The 20,642-nt window shown below is 34.4% G+C and overlaps 1 protein-coding gene across 1 annotated transcript; it reads left to right on the forward strand.

Moving 5' to 3' along the window:
• The first annotated feature begins 19,854 nt into the window (after nt 1-19,854).
• On the forward strand, nt 19,855-20,640 carry LOC120013478. Its single transcript, XM_038865305.1, has one exon. The coding sequence runs from the start codon at nt 19,901-19,903 to the stop codon at nt 20,558-20,560; it is 660 nt and encodes a 219-aa protein (XP_038721233.1). The 5' UTR covers nt 19,855-19,900; the 3' UTR covers nt 20,561-20,640.
• The last annotated feature ends 2 nt before the right edge of the window (nt 20,641-20,642 follow it).

The raw sequence follows: 20,642 nt of genomic DNA on the forward strand, positions 1-20,642 counted from the left end.
GGCTTTTCTACAGGTTGGTTTTTTATTTTGTGCGACCTCTACTTGACACTACTTCTTTGATACATTTAGTTTAATTCTTTGACAAAAGAAATTTATACAGCTTGAATAAAATTCTAAGTGACCTTTAACATTCTCTAAATATTTTACTTCAAAGATGAAGTTTTGAAGACATGTTGTGACATGGATGTTGTTGCGAATGAGTTTCTAGACTGTTTGGAGTGTCGAAAGGTCAAGAAACGAAGTTCGGTTTAGCGGTTTAATGGCAAATCTAAAAGTGGTCATAACTTTTGATCCGGTTGGAGGGAGTTATGAGGCCCATAATATCTTTTTAAGGATTGAATTGAAATTCAGCTAGGGAAATTTGGCTAGAACCCCGTTAAAGAGTCCTAATCAAGGCAGAAAACGACGTTTACCCTAGTTACGGAGGTGTTTTAGTTTCTTTTGGATTTCCTTATTTGTTTCCAAGTAGTATTGCGTTTTCTAGACTTATTAGGGTTTCTTATTAGGGTTTCCAAGTAGTATATGTCGTTAGGAGGATTTTGTTGAGACAATTATTACTTTACCTTTAATAAGAATTTCGATTCTTCTCTAAAACTCTTTGAGTTTTCAACTTTCGGTTCCGTCATAGTCACAAAAACACTTTCGCAAATTCAGCTGATGCATTTGTCAGCCGTTGTAAAATTTGTACTTCTATTGGTTAGCGAAAGCCCAACACTCTCCTTGCCCTTTCCACAAGTTCCCTCTATATGAAACACCGTAAATCTATTTTTTTCCCTGAAAAATTTGAATGAATTTCTAATGATTCACATGTTTTTCATTCTTTCAAATTAATCTTCATAATTCTTTTCAATTTTTTCTCGGATTGTGTATTATAATTACTTCTTTCATTCACTTCTCACTAAGATTTATAATATTTATAAATTGACATCGTATGTGATGGTAATTGAGAATCCTGTCGTTGTTAATCTATTGGTTCAAGAGTTCTTCAATTTATGTAACAATTCTTTTTTTTTTCTTTTTTTCGTTAATTCGAATATCATATTCTAAATTCTTACCGAATTAAAATGATGTTCCTAGAATTGTTGCCATGGATGGAGGATTACAGTGTAAAGATTGTGATACTTATAGAGTTTTTCTCAGCAAAGAAGATACTATCAAGATTGGCCGTGCATTACTTAAAAAGTTTGGACAAATTGACGTGTTGTTGTAACTTTGAAGTACAACAATCCTTCTCCAAGGGAGTCTGAAATTATAATGGACTTTCTATTTGAAACACTGGCTTTTAGATTGATGATAAATATACTATCAAGAGTTCAGGTTTTTGCTAAAACTGTCAGGCTTTCCAATGAGAATATGAGATGGTTCCGATAGAAATGGACTTGGAACCACCAAGCAACCAACTCATGGTAATAGGTTTATACCACCGGTATAAGTGGTTTGCGGTTATTAAATTAGAGCCCCCGATTTTACTCTGCCAATGAGTGATACTAACTTTGAGGATCTCAATTACTCTAAACCTTTTCTTGAATGTACTATTAAGCAATGCAAGTATTATTTGTAATTTTTACTGAACATGGTTGTAATGGAATGAATATTCATAGGTTCCAAGCAATGAATGCCCATTACAATCAAATTGGTAATGATGATTATCATTGCGTGACTTACTTTGTCATTGGATTCGTAGTAAACCATAGTGATGAACCATTTATTGTCAAACTTGGAGTATATCACTGTTCCATTGTAATGTATCACCTCAAATCTTATTATTCAATGTTCATACACTAACCTTATTCTTATACACTAACCTTATTCTTCAACATTCGTACATGACGCACGTAGCGCTGGGACACACCTAATTTTATATAAATTATAGATCCTTCTTTGAATTAATCCAGGCTGTTTGAAAATTTTGAAATTTAATTAAAAAGTTTTGGAAAATTAAAGTCCATTGAATTAATCGACGGTGGCTCACACTTAAGTTTGAATGTGTTCATATCACAATAAAATATGTACACTTGATAGTTACCAATTCAATCACCTCAACAAACGAGAAGATTCAGTCTTAGAGATCAATCATGGAAGTATTTTTCATAAGTTTTTTTTACAGATAAGGGAAGGTTCTATCTGCTTCCACAAGTTCCTATCTGCATAGCCAAGGATGTCATCTTCATCTTGATTAGTTTTTACCTTATATAAAATCGTTAAATCGGGCACTATGATGATACGATCTCATCAAAATACGACTTTTAATATGATTCAAATATCGTTTTGCTTACCTAGAACCACGAGAGATATTCAAAACTTTTTCAATGCCTGTAGTTTTCACGGGGGTTGGCTTCAGCTGGTCTTTGTTGCTGTGGATTAGCAGGTCCTTGTTGTTGGGGGTTGTTGTTCCTGCCACCAAGGAGTTGAGTCAAGCAGGCAATCATGGTTTCCAAATTTTGTAGTCTTCCGTCAAGCGCGTTCACCAACTCTTGAGTCGTGAACCTCTCTGGGGTTTGTCCTTGCTGTCCAATTCTTCCATCCGCCATATTTGTTGTTGTCTGAGGTAAAGCTCTGCTTGATACAGAGGTAGGCTCTAATACCAATTGACGCAACGATTAGCTAGATGTCGCCCTAGCTTATATGCTCCTACAAAGAGAAATAGAAACACTGCAATTCTTCAAAGAATTGAGTAGAAATAACTCAGAATATTATTGGAATTATTGATTATTTACAAGCTTCGTACTAAGCTTACTTATAGGTAATTTCAAAATAAGGAATTGAAATGCATTTTGAAATAGGAATGAAATAAGGGAATGATCACATATCCCATAAATTATGGAAAGTTGACTACTCAATGTCTTCGTCTCCAAGTTATGGAAAGGAGTCTTCTGTTGCACCCATCATGGTGTTGACACGATGAGAATCTCTTATTACTTCAATCATGGCTTCATACTAATCAAGTCTCATGCTAGCTGTGTTCATACTTGCTGCATCAATTAGCGATATTTACAGTGTTGATTTTCACCATAATTTTTTGATTAACTGTGTTTCCTACTAATATTATCTTCTTTTACTCAAGTTTAAGTTCAGTGGATATGCCAATGGATTCCAGGATTTCAAATGATATGATGTTTGACTTTTAGTGGATGATTTTCAAGCTTTAGAGTGTGTTTGGATTGAGGGATTTGAGGGGAAGGGAAGAGAAGGGAGGGGAGGGGGAGAGAAGGGAAGAGAGGGGAAGGGGGACTATTTTTCCCTCTCCCATGTTTGGATAGATAAAAAAAGAAGCAAATAAAATTTGTTTAATTTACTAGTTTATCCTTATTTTTATGTAAAAATATTATGTATAAGGGTAAAATAGATATTTAACTTACAAATAACTTAATTAGTAATCCCTTCCCTTCAAATGACTCCATTTTAAAGAGAAAGAATTTTAACAAAAATTTAATGAAATCTTCCTCCCATATCCCCTCAAATCCCTCCCCTTAATTTTCAATAAACTATCAAAATAAGGGAACTGGAAGGAAACTCTATTTCCCTTCCTTTCTCTTCCCTCCAAATCCCTCAATCCAAACACACTCTTAGTCCGGCTCAACAAACCAGGCATTGCGGCCTTTCATCTAGCAAAAGGTTATGCAGCCTTAAGAGATGGCGTGGGTTCTGATAATGTGAGGATTCACAGGTAATACATGTGAAGAAAAAATACGGTATATTTGTCTTTCTAAAATGATGGAAGAAGACAGGATATCTTTGTTTCTACTGAAAAGGTATTATGTTTTGAAGTTAGATATGTGCATAGTTCAGTTTAGCCCTGCTCTCTCTAATTGGAGAGAATATGATTTTTGTTTCCCATGCTTGACATGTTTCTACAGATTACTTTTAAGAGACTATTAAAATTGCTTCACCCGACCTGACTTGGGCTTTTCTACAGGTTGGTTTTTTATTCTGTGCGACCTCTACTTGACATTACTTCTTTGATACATTTAGTTTAATTCTTTGACAAAAGAAATTTATACAGCTTGAATAAAATTCTAAGTGACCTTTAACATTCTCTAAATATTTCACTTCAAAGATGAAGTTTTGAAGACATATTGTGACGTGGATGTTGTTGCGAATGAGTTTCTAGACTGTTTGGAGTGTCGAAAGGTCAAGAAATGAAGTTCGGTTTAGCGGTTTAATGGTAAATCTAAAAGTGGCCGTAACTTTTGATCCGCTTGGAGTTATGAGGCCGATAATATTTTTTTAAGGACTGAATTGAAATTCAGCTAGGGCAATTTGGGTAGAACCCGGTTAAAGAGTCCTAATCAAGGCCGGAAATCGACGTTTATCCTAGTTACGGAGGTGTTTTAGTTTCTTTTGGATTTCCTTATTTGTTTCCAAGTAGTATTGCGTTTTCTAGACTTACTAGGGTTTCTTATTTATATATATATGTCGTTAGGAGGGTTTTGTTGAGACAATTATTACTTTACCTTTAATAAGAATTTCGATTCTTCTCTAAAACTCTTTGAGTTTTCAACTTCCGATTCCGTCATAGTCACAAAAACACTTTCCCAAATTCAGCTGATGCATTTGTCAGCCGTTGTAAAATTTGTACTTCTGTTGGTTAGCGAAAGCCCAAAACTCTCCTTGCCCTTTCCACAAGTTCCCTCTATATGAAACACCGTGAATCTATTTTTTTCCCTGAAAAATTTGAATGAATTTCTAATGATTCACATGTTTTTCATTCTTTCAAATTAATCTTCATAATTCTTTTCAATTTTTTCTCGGATTGTGTATTATAATTACTTCTTTCATTCACTTCTCATTAAGATTTATAATATTTATAAATTGATATTGTATGTGATGGTAATTGAGAATCCTGTCGTTGTTAATCTATTGGTTCAAGAGTTCTTCAATTTATGTAACAACTCTTTTTTTTTTTCGTTAATTCTGAATATCATATTCTAAATTCTTACCGAATTAAAATGATGCTCCTAGAATTGTTGCCATGGATGGAGGATTACAGTGTAAAGATTGTGATACTTATAGAGTTTTTCTCAGCAAAGAAGATACTATCAAGATTGGCCGTGCATTACTTAAAAAGTTTGGACAAATTGACATTTTGTTGTAACTTTGAAGTACAACAATCCTTCTCCAAGGGAGTCGGAAATTATAATGGACTTTCTATTTTAAACACTGGCTTTTAGATTGATGATAAATATACTATCAAGAGTTGAGGTTTTTGCTGAAACTATCAGGCTTTCCAATGAGAATATGAGATGGTTCCGATAGAAATGGACTTGGAACCACCAAGCAACCAACTCATGGTAGTAGGTTTATACCACCTGCATAAGAGGTTTGCTGCTATTAAATTGGAACCCCCGATTTTCCTCTGCCAATGAGTGATACTAACTTTGAGGATCTCAATTACTCTAAACCTTTTCTTGAATGTGCTATTAAGCAATGCAAGTACTATTTATAATTTTTACTGAATAGGGTTGTAATGGAATGGGTATTCATAGGTTCCAAGCAATGAATGCCCATTACAATCAAATTGGTAATGATGATTATCATTGCGTGACTTAATTTGTCATTGGATTGGTAGTAAACCATAGTGATGAATCATTTATTGTCAAACTTGGAGTATATCACTGTTCTATTATAATGTATCACCTCAAATCTTATTATTCAATGTTCATACACTAACCTTATTCTTCAACATTCATATATGACGCGCGTAGCGCGAGAACACACCTAGTTTATATAAATTATAGATCTTTCTTTGAATTAATCCAGGCTATTTGAAAATTTTGAAATTTAATTAAAACTTTTTAGAAAATTAAAGTCCATTGAATTAATCGACGGTGGCCCACACTTAAGTTTGAATGTGTTCATATCACAATAAAATACATACACTTGCCAAGGCAGGGCACTCCATATCTTTTTTTTATCTCGTCTAGCTAGCTAGTCTGTTTAATGGCTAAGATTCAACAATTTTATCCTACCAAAACCTTTTTTTATTACCAAAGAGACTTGGCGTGTATATATATATATATATATATATGTGCCCTTGAATCTTGATTAACCCTCAATCACATATTGTTCGAAACAAGAAAAGAAACAGGTAATTACATCAAATAATTTGCGGTTTTAGCTCTTATATATTATTATTAATTACTACTTTCAATTTGTAGCAACATGAAGCAGTTGCTCCCGGTCATTGTTGTTGTTGCTGCATCAATATTATTACTCATGTCATCGATTTCTGAATCCGCTCGCGATGGATTCACGAGGCCAAAACGTGCGATTGTGAAGCCTAGCGTGCACGAAACCTTAAGATCTGGTTTACTTAATTCCGAGCCGATGATGAAGGAAGACAGTAACAATAACATTGTTGTTGACAAGGAAGTAGAAAGAAGATGCTGATAATGAAGAAGAAGCTGGTCTTCGTAATATGGGAGAAAGTAGTCCTCTGTACTAACGTTCGTGGCAGTAATAGTGGACAAGATAATCATGGCGAATCTAATGGACATAATTAAAACATGCATTGCAAGCTAATGATCAAGGTGTTCATCTAAATAAAATAAAAGTACTCTGTGTACTTGAATCGCTGTAATCTCTTACGCAGGGTCTTTTATATAGTTGTTGTTCTTGATCTTATAATATAAGAAATACTTTAATTATATTCTTGTTGTCCAATTTCATATTGGTTGTTGATTATTGGTTGTCCATACCCATATAGGGCTTCCTCGTGAAAAAACTTGAGTGCTCTTGGGTCTAAGTCCATACTTTCAATGAAGAGTATTATAAACTTACTCTTGACTACTTCTTATTTTTCTAATGTGGGATTAGGTTCACAAACACCAACTTTCACCGTTCCATGTGTACATTTTTGAAATCAACTTCTCATTCATCCAATATTGGTTTTTACAATAAAAATGTACTACGTTCATCTACACCTGAAGATGTATGTACTCAACCCCATACTAGCTCCAAAAGACGTGTGGGTCCTATATTTAATTGTGCCTAAAATAGGCTCATTACATATAAATCAATATCCAACAATCCCTTCACGAATGGAAATTGTCTTTCCAGATTCAACGGCAGAGTAGATACAGATGACAAAGGGAGTAACTATGAAAAGTTATTGAAGGACCTAAAGTACACAAGACGGACACTTCAAATTCCAAATAGGAATCCCCTTTATCACAATCAAACACAAAGTACTCAAATTAAGTCTTACTAACGTAGTTGTCCTAACAAATTCAGCTATGGTGTTTTACTGGTTTGGTCTCTAATTTAAATAAGAGACAATTAGACTTATAACATGTATACACACGAACACTAGAAATGCAATGTATATAAAAATCACAATTGTAGACAAAAATTCAATGAAGCAAATTGGACAGATTGTTATTTAGCAAGCAAATAGAACCCTTATACTTTTCTAAACAATTTTGTTAAATACACAATCTACACAATAATATATAAATCAATAAATCAAACTATTAGACAAATTTGATCATTAGATAGATTTTGAGCACAATGAACCAGATATAATGCAAACAACAAATATATGTATATATATATATGGGTTGATTCAACCAAACAATAAGAAAATCAAAATAAATATGTAAAATTAGAAAAGAGCGAAGGAAAGAGATAAGCAAATAATGATTTATAGTGGTTCGGAGACTTCGTCAAATTCTCATACGTTCATTCTTTAAGCACCATTGGTTCAAAGTTCAATCCACTATGAAAACGATGATTTTTTGTAATTTTTTAAGGCTCCATTTTTAAAAGTTGTTGGTGTTGTAATCGCAAAAATTTTAAAAAAATTACTTTGATTTCATCATTATTTTATTGAAAGATTGAACGCACAACTACTAAAAGAATATTAGATTGGAAAATTCCTTTCAATGCCGCCCACAAATTAAATTATTATTTTTTTTGTCTTGAATGGACTTTGTTGATTGGTGTCAACTGTCCAACTTATATATATATATATGTCATCATCCTGACTAGACTTTTACTGATTCTATTAGTTTCATATAAATTATAGACCCTTCTTTGAATTAATCCAGGACGTTTGAAAATTTAGGTATTTAATTAAATATTTTGGAAAAATTAAACTCCATTGACTAATATAGGAATATTTAACTAAAAAAAATGAATATTTAACTTCTAGTTACTTTTATTATTAAGTGGTTCACGTTCATAATTCATATTACTGAAGCATGTACACTTCATGATTAAAATAAATTCAACCGAACAATAAATCAAAAGTTTCTCACCCCCACTTGAACCCGTGATTTTTAGAGATATGAAAATGAGTATCTAAGTGACCAATTCAATCACCTTCAACAAAATGAGAGATTGAGTAGTCTTAAAAATCAACCATGAAAGTACTGTTGTACTTCTTCAGTACCTGATAAGGCAAGTACCCTAGGCAAGGACGTAATCTTCATCTTGAAATGATTAGTTTTTTTTTTTTAAATATAAAATTGGACACTACGACAATACCATCTCATCAAAATATAATTTTAAATATAATTCAAATCATTTTTGTTACCTAGACCCTTGAAAGCTTTGTTCAGAGCTTTTTCAATGCCGGCCAAGGCTGCAGCCAATAGTCTGTAACCAGTCAACTTCATTTGACTGGTACTCTTCTTTTTCTTTTTCTTTTTTGACTAGGTAGTCTGCTTAATGGCTAACCACCTTCTTCTTCTTGTTTTTTTTTTTTACCAAAGAGACTTGGCTTCTATATATATATATATGCCCTTGATTAACCATTAGTCACATATTGTTGAAAGAAGAAAAAAGCAGGTATTTACATCAAATAATTTGAGGTAAGCGATATGAAGCAGTTTCTCCTAGTCATTGTAGCTGCTGTTGCATCAACACTATTACTCATATCACCCATATGTGAATCTGCTCGTGATGGATTCGCGAAGCCAAAACATGTGATTGTGAAGCCGAGGGTGCACGAAACCTTGAGATATGCTGCACGGGCACTTAATTCCGAGACGATGATGAAGGAAGACAATAACAATAACGTTGTTGTTGACAACGAAGTAGAAGTAGAAGAAGAAGATGGTGGTCGTAATTTGGGAGAATTTAGGGCTAGGAGTGGCGTTCATGGGAGCGATAGTGGGCATGCTCATCATGGCGGCGATTAAAATGGAAATAACTAAAACATGCATTGCAATCCAACGATAAAGGTATTCACCCAAATAAATAAATGTATCACTCCATACCAAAAAAAAATAAAAATAAATAAATGTATCGCTGTATTCTCTACGCAACGTCTTTATATAGTTGTTCTTCTTCATCTTATAATATAAGAAATGTTTTAATTATATTCTTATTGTCCAATTGAATATTGGTTGTTGATTATATTTAGCAACAAAAACTATGGTTGTTGAGTGAAATGACAAGTGGGGCCTATTGTTTTGAGTCTCACATGTTTCAAATCAATGGTGAAAACATAAATGCATATTTTAGGTGTGCATAGGAGAATTCCTCCACATATATATATATATATATATATATATATATATATATATATATATATATATATATATAAGAATTCTCCTATGCGCACCTAATTTACGCACTTTAAATACACACATTTGTTTTAACCGTTGATTTGAAAATGTGAGACCCAAAACAATGGGCTCCACTTATCATTTCACTCATCCACACCTTTAAAAAGTGATACGTATTTAAAGTGCGCATAGGAGAATTCTTATATATATACATGCAGTTGGTAACAAATACAATTTCTGAATTGTTGGGAAATTTTAACTTAATATATGTAATTCGGCCCATTACTTGATTATTCAATATGTAAATATGGATTGAAATTGATTATTCAATATGTAAATATGGATTGAAATTGAGATTGAATTATTTGTTTGTTTGGATATGTTAGAGATATATTGAAAAGTTATCAATTCATGTCAGTGAATTTAAGACCTCATGAATTGAGATATCAATTTGCAATTTAGTTGCATTTGTAAAATAAATTAATCCATCTCTATACCATGACAAGAGAGTAGTCTATACTAAGAGTCCAAATTAGTCTTTAATGATTGAATGCATCAAAAAGAAGTCAAATAAAAATGCTGGGAAAAAAGTCCCGGAAAAAATTTTACAAAACTCCAAAAAAAGTTCAATGAGAGAAAGGAACAACAAAATATTTGTCTTTAACTCTTAGAGTAACCACAATGATATTTTTTGTTAGGGACAATAAAATAGATTGGAAGACGTGTTTTGCTGATGTGGCTGAGGTAACAAAATATATTAGTACAATGATATAAATTTGCTGGCTTGATTTTTGTATCATAGAGGTGAGACCTAATATTGATTTAAAGATAAAAATGTGAATGTATGTGAGATGTGGGTCTCATTTTGGGCCAAGATGGAGGCATTGCATGTCACATGCCTTCATGTTGGGGCAATTAAAAAGAGACCAACAAATGGACCTTGTTGGAGCAAAAAAAAAATTTGATGGCCCAAGCAAAAATCACTTTTTGTCTCTTATGCCCAAACAAATGGGCACCATTGCAATTAGGGCTGTCAATCGGTCAGTGTGATTGGTTATTTCGTATATTCATCGCCGGACCGAATGTTCGGTTTTTTCATTAGTAAAAACCAATGATCAATCGATTTTTGTAACAATGAGGTTATAATCGACCATTCCACTTTGATCGGTTTGGTCGGTTTTTCGGTTAATACCTCAATTTAGAAAGAAATTTAGAATAAGTAAATCCATAAAAAAATCCACAATCAATACCTGAATCAGACTATTGTTATCGCTGCATTCTATTCAATATCTCATTCTCGTATTAATATCAAATAATTAATGGTCCAAATTACAGAGTTATATATCTAATTATATATATATAATATTAATATATACTTATTATATATATAATATTAATATATACTTATTATCTAAATATATTAATATAAATCTCAAAGTTCATGTCTATTAAGTCATAAGTAATAAACTAAATACTAATGACTAATCATTATATACTATATACTGTATATGAATATATATAAATTAAAAACTAATAACTCATCATCATATACTATATAGTATATATAAATACATATTGTAATATTTATTATGACGGTCGGTCGGTTTTATAGAAATATTCAAAACCGACCAATTATTTTGGTTTTTTATTTTAAAAAAACCAATTGATCGGTTTTCAGAAAAGAAAAATACTTAAATTGACCAAATGGTCAGCTCGAGTTTCTCAGATTTTTTTTGACAGCCCTAATTGCAATTGCACCTACCAAAATGAAGATTTAGTCTGTAAATTAAAAAGAAAGTTTAAAATCCCACCGTATGTTACCAGCTGAATGAAGTAGGTTACACTACCTCAACTTTGATTCAAGGTGGAGATTTGTGGAGTTTTGGCTCAAAATTGATGCTGTCTGGAGCTACTATTCGGACACCTAGAGTTATTTTTTGGACAACAGGCATGCAACTGGAGGTAGAGTTCTCTTCCTGGTCTAGCCGCTCTAGTAGGCCCAAGACATGTCCGGATGGAAGTCATAGTTTGAGATTTATCGGGACCGTTCCTTATAAATAGAAATTATTTGCGGGGTTTTGAGGAGTCTTGTTACATCGAAAATATTGTGCGGGCGCCGTCTAGAGTGGGAGAGGGTAAGGTGTGAGAGTGTGAGAGTCTAAGAGGAGAGATTTGGGGTTAGTTCTTGAGTTTAAGAGCTCTTTTTTTTTGTTAGTGTTCATATTAATGAAATTCTTCATTGTTTTTCGCCCAAGGACATAGGCAAAGTACAACTCGTTAAATTTTGTTTCTCTTTTGTTTCTGCATATTTTCTATATTCGAGTTTTTTCGTGAAATTCACAATAGTAAATCCCTATCCACATACCAATGAGAGAGGTGATTCGATTGACAATCGGCTGGATTAGATATATATATACCCAAGGTACGATCTTAATATGAAACATATTTCTTAGCGGTATTTTAAAAAAAAAATCCTTATCCACATTCCTCTCAAATTATTCAGAATCTTTCCTTCCTCCACTTTCTCATATTTGAGTTTGAAAAAACCAAAATATATTCCCTTTCTGTTTAACTTTATTGGTACATAAATGTATTCCACTTTCCCATAATAAGAAAATGCCTTGTTTAGAGCTCCCGCATCCCAATTTCGTGGGAAATTCTCAAAATAGAATTTGAGTGGTGGAATTAAGAGAAGACATTTTTTTGGGAGTTGAGGGCCCTGTAATTCCTTAGAGTTTACAATTCACATCTAATGATAGAGAAAAATTCAAACAAGTTTTAGAAATGAAAAAACAAAAAATGTGATGTGATGTGGTATACCTCCCAAATCATTGGATTCAAATTGTACACTCTACAATTTTAAACGAATTGCGTAGCTCGAGATCCCATTTTTTGAGAGGTGGAATTAAGTTATCCTTACTTGTGTGACTGCCAAATCAAAGCTCGAATTGGATTGAGAATAATAAATCATTCGAGCCCTATCTAACCCTAACACCCCACCACATTGTTGGAATTGATCAATAAAGTTAGACTTCAGTTAGATTAGAATTAATTGACTAGGATTAGGTTTTGTGCAAGCTTATAAATAGTAGGCTTGTTTTCTAAGGTTGTAACCTAATTTCTATTATTGTTTCTCTGGGTTTTGAGAGGTGGCTAAGAGAGAGCAAAGGGTGATAAATTTGTGGTGTATCTCGTGGGGGTTCAATTAGGTTCAAGGCTGTAAAGATTCCAGATGTAGGGTATTAGAGATAAAGGTTAGATTGGTGCTTATGATAATCTCTTGGGCTCTTGGTGACGCAGTGCGGAAGCTTGAACACTTGAATTCGTTCACGACGAAATCAAGAAACTTGGAATCCACCAAGAACAATTGAGAAAACCTCAAGGAATTTTATTAGTAAAACTGAATGTGTCAATTACAAACGTTTATGAGACTATTTATAGACTCACAAAACAATCAAACCCTATTTGAACTCCTAATTAAACTAGAATTGAAAAATTAGAAATATAAAACATGCAGGAAACTTAATTAACTCCGTTGGACTACAAAACGATGACTTTTTTTTATCTCCTTCCAATCTCAACTTTAGGTCTTCAAAATCCGTCCTCGGAAACATATTATAATAAGGAAACACACGAGGGAATCAAAAGTTATGGACGGTCAAAGTTGGAAACTGAATCTTTAATTCCTAAAAACAGCAACTTCAATTCCGATTTCGATTTGGATTCCTTCGAACATGTTCCAACTTCTCAAGGAACTCTTCCGTGGACCATTCTATGTCACTTGGGCATTCCTGGATTTCTTGGTGAGAGAAAATTATCGGTGTGTGGTTGTACAAATTTTCTACATGGTGAAGTTTTCTCTTGATTTTCTTTTGACAACACCTATGGTTTTTTTTCTCAGGTTTGGAGTTTTTCACGTAAATCTTGTGTTTGTTGATTGTGTTATCTCAAGTTCAATTTCTCTTTGATTTTAATGATAGTTCTGAAGGAAGGATACTATCGGGTAGAGTTTTTTGGTGGTGGAGTTATCACTTGAAGAAGCTCTTGAGGGGTAGCTGGAGTTGTCACCAGGGTAAAAGGTGTGGATAATCTAGGCATCAGAAAGAAAAATTATCAAGGAGGAGCGAATTCGGCTTAAAGCTCCAAATTAGTAGATGGAGATGCCAATATTGCCGCTGAAGGTAAGTCTCTTTACTCAATAAGGGATTGATTATCATTTTGACATGTTGATTGATCTCCAAATTGCCATGAAAGAGGATGGTTCACTGAAAGCGGGTCCACAAGTTAGCACACGGACACATTGGTTTGGCATTGATGCAGGGTGTGTGGTGGAAGGTATAATTGACTTCACATATCAAGGTTTTACTATTCCTAAAGTATGGAAGGTATGCATGCTATATATATATATATAGGCAAAACAAATTATAACGGCTAAGTTGGACGCACATGATCCAAGTAAATTTATGTTCCATCTCAGCAGTGGGCTATAAGTACTGTATTGGAATTTAATTAACAGTAATGATAGGGATCCAGTAACTGGTATATCAGTTATCTAAACCACTGAGTTGTACGCACTTGATTTTATGTGTATCATGTGGGACATGTGGAGTCACGAATTTACTTGGATCATATACATCCAACTCAAAAACTAAGATACCAACTGATGAGGTCTTTGTCATTTTTTATTCCCATATTGTCATTAATCTGCTTTGTTTCTAGGCCTATTGGACAGTACATTCAACACACAAGAATCCAAAGTATTTCAAAGATCCAGACAAGTTTGAGCCATCTAGATTTTAAGGCGATGGACCTGCACCATACACGTTTGTACTATTTGGGGCAGGTCCTCATATGTGCCAAGGCAAAGAGTATGCTCGAGTAGGCTTTCTTACCTTCATGCACAATGTGGTGACAAGATTCAAATGGCAGAATATGATTCCAGATGAGAAGAACGTTTGTACTGTGGCAACCATCCCTGTAAATGGTCTTTCCATAGAAATACAGCCTCACAAATAATTGATTCATGATTTCGTATCGAAAATAATAAATTAAGATCCCAGCCGTTGGTATCCAAGTTATCCCAACTACTGAGTTAGACACACAGAGTTCAAGTGAATTCATGGGCTCCACATTTCCCCACGATGCACATGAAATCATGTGTGTACAACTTAACAACTGAGATAACTGGGATAGCAGTCGATGGAATCTATCATAACTGATTTCTTAGTGTGTGAATTGTGTGTACCGTGTACGTGTTATCAAAAATATTAAAGAATCATAATATATATATATATATATATACACACACACACACACGAGTGGTTAGTGGTTATATATGTAAGATTGTAAAATATGTTCCTTTTAAATACTATATGAAATTTGAAGGATTGATTTATCAAATTATTTCTTATGGAAGTGGGTTAAAAACTACTCGAGGAAGATATGCAAGTTTGCCGAATGTCAATGGAAACCTCGATCATTTCATGCATTTTTAATCACATCATTTGGTGTTGCTTGATATGTGCAACACTTTTCTTCTTCTTTTTTGTCAATGTCCTTCTTTTCCACAAAAAATATTTAACATGGTTTGACAATTTTGCTTACATATCTATGGACGAAGGCGGTTAAGAAAGATTTCACTATACAAATGGAGAAAAAGTGAGAAACAACAGTCAAAAACTTAAACCCTAATACATTCAGTGCTCTCACAAACGCTTTCGGTCTCTGAGAAAAACCTCATTGGGGTGAGGGGTCTCTTTTATAGCTTAGCTCTTACACTTTAGACCAAAAAGAGTTTCACATCACTACTCCTTCATATGCGTGGCCATGTCCATAATAAAAGAAAATTACTAAATGTTGAATATGGTGGTGAAAAACGAATTTTCTAGTTGATGTTTGCTACTGTTTTGGGCTGCAGTCGCGCACCTATCCGGACGGCATACATAGCTGTTCGGACAATCGACGTTTTGGCAGCCACGGGAACAGTTTGTGGCTTATGTGTCCGGACACCTGAAGTGGCTGTCCGGACAGATATCGGGCAACAGCAGTTTTAATGAATTTCAATCCAATTCGATTACGGGTTTTTTAGTGCTTTTAGGTTTTGGGACGACCTAAACTTCTCCATATAGTATAAATAGGTTATATGTTGTAAACCCCCTAAGAAAGAGAGAACACACAACAAAAGTTAGACATATTATTCTCTTGACGGCAACCCTTTGACAACTTTGGGGTTTTGTTTGCCGTTTTGTTTGTGAAGAGTGTGAGAGAGTTGATTGTTGTTTCGGGTGAGATTTTGGGTAGTTCTTAGCATAGAGAACTGATCTCTTCGAATTTCTTTGTAATCTTTTAGTTCATATTAGTGAAACTTTCGTTGTCTTCGCCTGAAGATTAGGTAATTTATCGAACCTCGTTAAACTTGTGTTTTGCTCTCCTTTTCTCTATTTTATTTCAGTATTATTGTTTCATCAAATTGAGCATTCATTATTCACAACACTAAACTTGCCAACAACTTCCTCATAATGAAGAAATGGGCATTGAATGTTTTGGTGCTAATAACCATGTGTTTTGTAATCTTCAAAGCAAGTGAAGTTTAGTCATTGTCCATAAGCGTCTGTCAAGTTCCACTCGTCAGTCAACACACTATCCAGTCAGCAAAGTCGAACAAAGTGTTAGTCGATGAACAACCCAATCAGCTAAGTCGGACAAGACGACCCAAGTCGAGCAAGACCATAGGCATCCAAAAGCCCACAAACGACTCATACTCAGGTGCCCAAGCCCAAGTTAATCAACGCTCAAGTCGATCAACACCATGAACAATTGGCGAGCATTAGTCATGCTCGCCTCAGGTATCAATCATCCAACACAACCCCATTGCATATCATCCTCGTGCATATATATGATCCATATCGTGCCAATTGTACAGTTGAACCATACAGAGGCAACGACTATCTCAGGTCATTGTCGGACCTAACCCCAATAAAACAAATACGGCCTCTGAACCAAGCACGTCGAGTCAGACGACCTGTAACCACTACCTGACACCGAGCCGCCCAACCTTTGTATTGTCCCATCTTTGACCAACCAAAATAAGTCACATATCCTGACACCTGACACCACCTTCCTACAACCTACACTTATGTACCTCATGCCAGTCTTGGTTGACACGCAATTCTACTATTAAAAAAAACCTCTCATTCTTCATAAAAGGGGACTTTTTGGAACTTCAGACTTTTGGACTCTCATTCACTCAAGCAGCAAAAGCATTTAGCTTCTTCAACCTCCAACCTTCAACTTTGAACCTTCAACTGTTGATGTTTTCAACTGAGATCGGAAGGAGATATTTATATTTATGCTTATGACACTAGATATCATAGGTTGCATGAACCATATGAATATATGGGCATGACCTATATGGTTGCTACATGATTTTTCATAGAACTTACTAGATTTTTGCTTGTCGAATTCTGATGTTAGGAATAACAAGAATTGCTAGTAAAGGTACTTTCAATATAATGGAGTATTGAATATATTAGGGAAATCGACTATCAACATGTATAATAATTGGAATTAGAATGCCAAAGGAATAGAGTAGTATTGGTGAAATTAGATACCCTAGTGCTTTTCTCTTAATTCAAATTACCGAATTTGTTTGTTTACGTTTTAGTCTTTAGTTGATTATTTTAGTTTAATTAAGAAATACAATTTTGATTTTTTAAATAGAATTTAGGGTCAATCATAATTGATTTGTAGTGAATTATAATCAATCTCCGTGAAAAAGATCTTACTTATCATTATTATTATTGTGCACATCATACGCCTGCAAATTTATACAACACCAACTTACCATATCGTCAAATAAAAAATTTATGTGCACACGGGCCTGAAGGCCCGAATCTAGACTTATATCGGATGTCCAAAGAACAAACTTGTATGATATCGTTTTTGGTTACGATAAAAATAAGTCATGGATTTTTAAAGGTTCAAATGTGTGTTATCAAAAATAATATAGTCATCATAAGTAACAAATGGCATCTCTTTATTTGTGATAGAGAGAATAATTGAGCTACATTAGTCAGTTTGTATTCTGCATGCATGCATCATTCAAATGATTTCTTATGGGAGTGTTTACGTCTGATTGTATACTTTTTTCGTTTAAATAAATACTATAGATTTGAAGGGTTAATTCATTCCAAAGAAAGAGTTAATATCTTCAATGGACAACCTTAGGAGCATATTTAGGTAATTAGTTGGATTAATATTTTGCCTAAAGGTTTTAATGTTTCTTTTTCTCGTTTCTCCTTTTTTATGAAGATAATATTTATATATAATATTATAATTTTAAATTTTAAATTTATTTATTTATATAAATATATCTTATAATTTATAAGTTTAAATTTAAAATTAAATTAATTTTTAACTTTTTATTTTTTTTTCCACTTCTTCTTCAATATAGTTGGTTGAATGGTGTGGGATTTCTCACACTGAGATCCTAGTACGTCATGGTTTTGATCACAATCTTAATAGATTCAATATGCGGCAAAAAAGTACAAATATCACAAAGTGTGATTTATTTCTGATGAAGGTAGTATAAGAATGTTATCTAAAGGCAAGGGCGGAGCTAGAAATTGATGGTGGGGTGGGCTACTGTATTTTGATTTGTTCGAAAAAAATTTGCGGGGGTTCGAGGATGGCCGCTTCGAAAAAAATTTTAGATCTATTTTACAATAATACAACTTATCAAAATGATATTATCGATCAACATTCATCTTAATATTTGATCTCATAATGTAACACAAAGATATATATAGATTTACTAAAAAAATACACATAAAATATACACAAACATATATATATATATGTAGTGTAGTAGTGTATATATGTATATATAACGAAAGTGGTATAGCCTCGTTGGTCGATCACTCGGTCTCCACACTCAACTGTGCGTGCTCGCGCGTGCATGTGGAGGGAAGGGGTTCGATTCCAACGGGGAACGAAGCGCTAGCATGCTAGTCCACTGGAGTTATATCCCACCTGGGCCTCGGCCTTGACTTAAAGCCCAGACCGTCTAGTGGGGTGGCGGGCTGGGTTAGGGTTTACTCTGGGCCGTCGCGTAGGGCAAAGCCCGCAAGACGTGTCTGTAGGTTCCCTAATCAAAAAAAAAAAGTATATATGTATATATATATATATATATATATATACCTAAAAAAATATACACAACCATTTATTCCCACTTATTCTAACTTGACCTATTTTTAGCATTTGCACCTATTACCTATTTTTAGCCTTTACACCTATTAACTGCTTTTAGCCCTCACTTATTCTAGGCATCCTACCTTGTCCTCTCCTCACATGCATGCCTCAGAGTTTCACTTGCTTTACCTGTAGTGGTAGTGTGTGTAGTATATGTAAAAAAATTTGGAAAATTTTGGGGAATTGTCGGAAGATCAAAAGCTAGTTGAAAAAGAAACATTTTTCAAACTCCATAATTGAAGACATAGACGATACACTGATTATGGGATCATTTTGAGCTTGAAACTTCAAGGCAATCCTTGAATATGATATATATCTAGTGTGATGTATGGAATATATGATAAAGGTGGAGTATTTCTATCGATCGGTTATACCATATAGGCCCGAGTTGGACATCCAATTGCTTCGATATAATTATCAGGAAGATGTCTTCTATGTAATTTATCAAAAAGATGACAATCAAATACATTTCTCTATTCACTTTCAAGATATTGGTGGTGAAATGGTAGACACTAGACACACGCGAGACTCAAAATCTCGTGCTAAAGAGTATGGAGGTTCTAAATCTAATTATTACCATCATTAGCAATCATCAATGGTAGTTATATTGCAAATACATAGAGATGTTCCTATTTGATTGAATTTGTAGATAAAAAGTCACTACTTCAAATAGTGATATTGTTAGTCTCTTTTGGTTAGATATAGATATTGGTATATCTATGATTCAACAAAAATGAGAGACATTAAAGATGAACTACTCAGTGACAAATTCAAATATGTTTTTGTTGGTCGGACATCCAAATGTAGAGCCTTCCAAAGGCCGTCTTGGTGCAAAACACTTTGTCAAAATCACAACAAAAAGAGTCCTTTTCTAGGAAACCCACCAAGAAACCATTGACCAGAATCCAATCAAGAAAGCATTACGCATGATTTGAATCAAAATCATATCGGACAGTTGGAATTGAATCCAATGTAGATCAGGACCCACCTGAATAAGAACGTTAGACGTTAAAAAAGGAAAATTTGTCCAATGTAGGACTCTTTCTAATTTTATTCGATCGTTGGAGATTTAAAAAATCTAAAAGACCCTGACAAGAAGAATATCTACAAAAGCTATAACAAATAGAAATTCATCAACAATGGCAGAGACCAACGGCTCTCTGCAACAAACCCATCAACCAAATCCAACTCATAAATCTCTCTTCCATGCTCTTGATCCCATATCTCTGATTCTCTCACAGAACTCAGACCCTAATGAACCAGTACCTCTGAGACTCACCACGGAGTTTTACACCATGGAGAGAGGACCCAGATACAAAGCATACGCAGAATTGAGAGAATCAAAGTTGAGAATGAAGAATTCGAGGCGACGTGAAGAATTGGAGAAAGAATTTAAACAAACTCCACCGAAAAAGCAGGTCAAGTTTCAGGCGAATAATCTCGGAACTGGCCGAAAAGGGTCATCCTCTAGTTTAGCACAATCGGTGCCGGACTTCTCTGCAGTGATAAGGAAAGAGAACCGGAAGCCACCGTCTTCAATGCTCGAACTGACGCCGCCGCCACCGTCCTCGAAGAACTGGGCAAAAGGGGGTCGTACTTTGTCGAGTTCGAGAGGGAGTAAGTCGGCGAATGCAGGGGAGAAGAAGGGAGGATTGTTGATGGCGAGGAAGAGCTACGCAAGTATTGAGGAATTGAAAGGGTCGTCGGCGGCAGTGACAAATGCCATTAATGGTGAGAACAGAGGCGGTGGCAGAGGAATTGGCAAGACTGTTCTTGGTTACAGACAATTTCGAGTGTAGAATTTGTTTCATTCTTTTTCACTCTCTTTTCCACAGATCCACTGATTGAATTTGTTTTTTTAATGATTTTCTTCCCACTTGT

Source organism: Tripterygium wilfordii, chromosome 13 (assembly GCF_013401445.1).
Source record: "Tripterygium wilfordii isolate XIE 37 chromosome 13, ASM1340144v1, whole genome shotgun sequence".
Lineage (NCBI taxonomy): Eukaryota > Viridiplantae > Streptophyta > Magnoliopsida > Celastrales > Celastraceae > Tripterygium > Tripterygium wilfordii.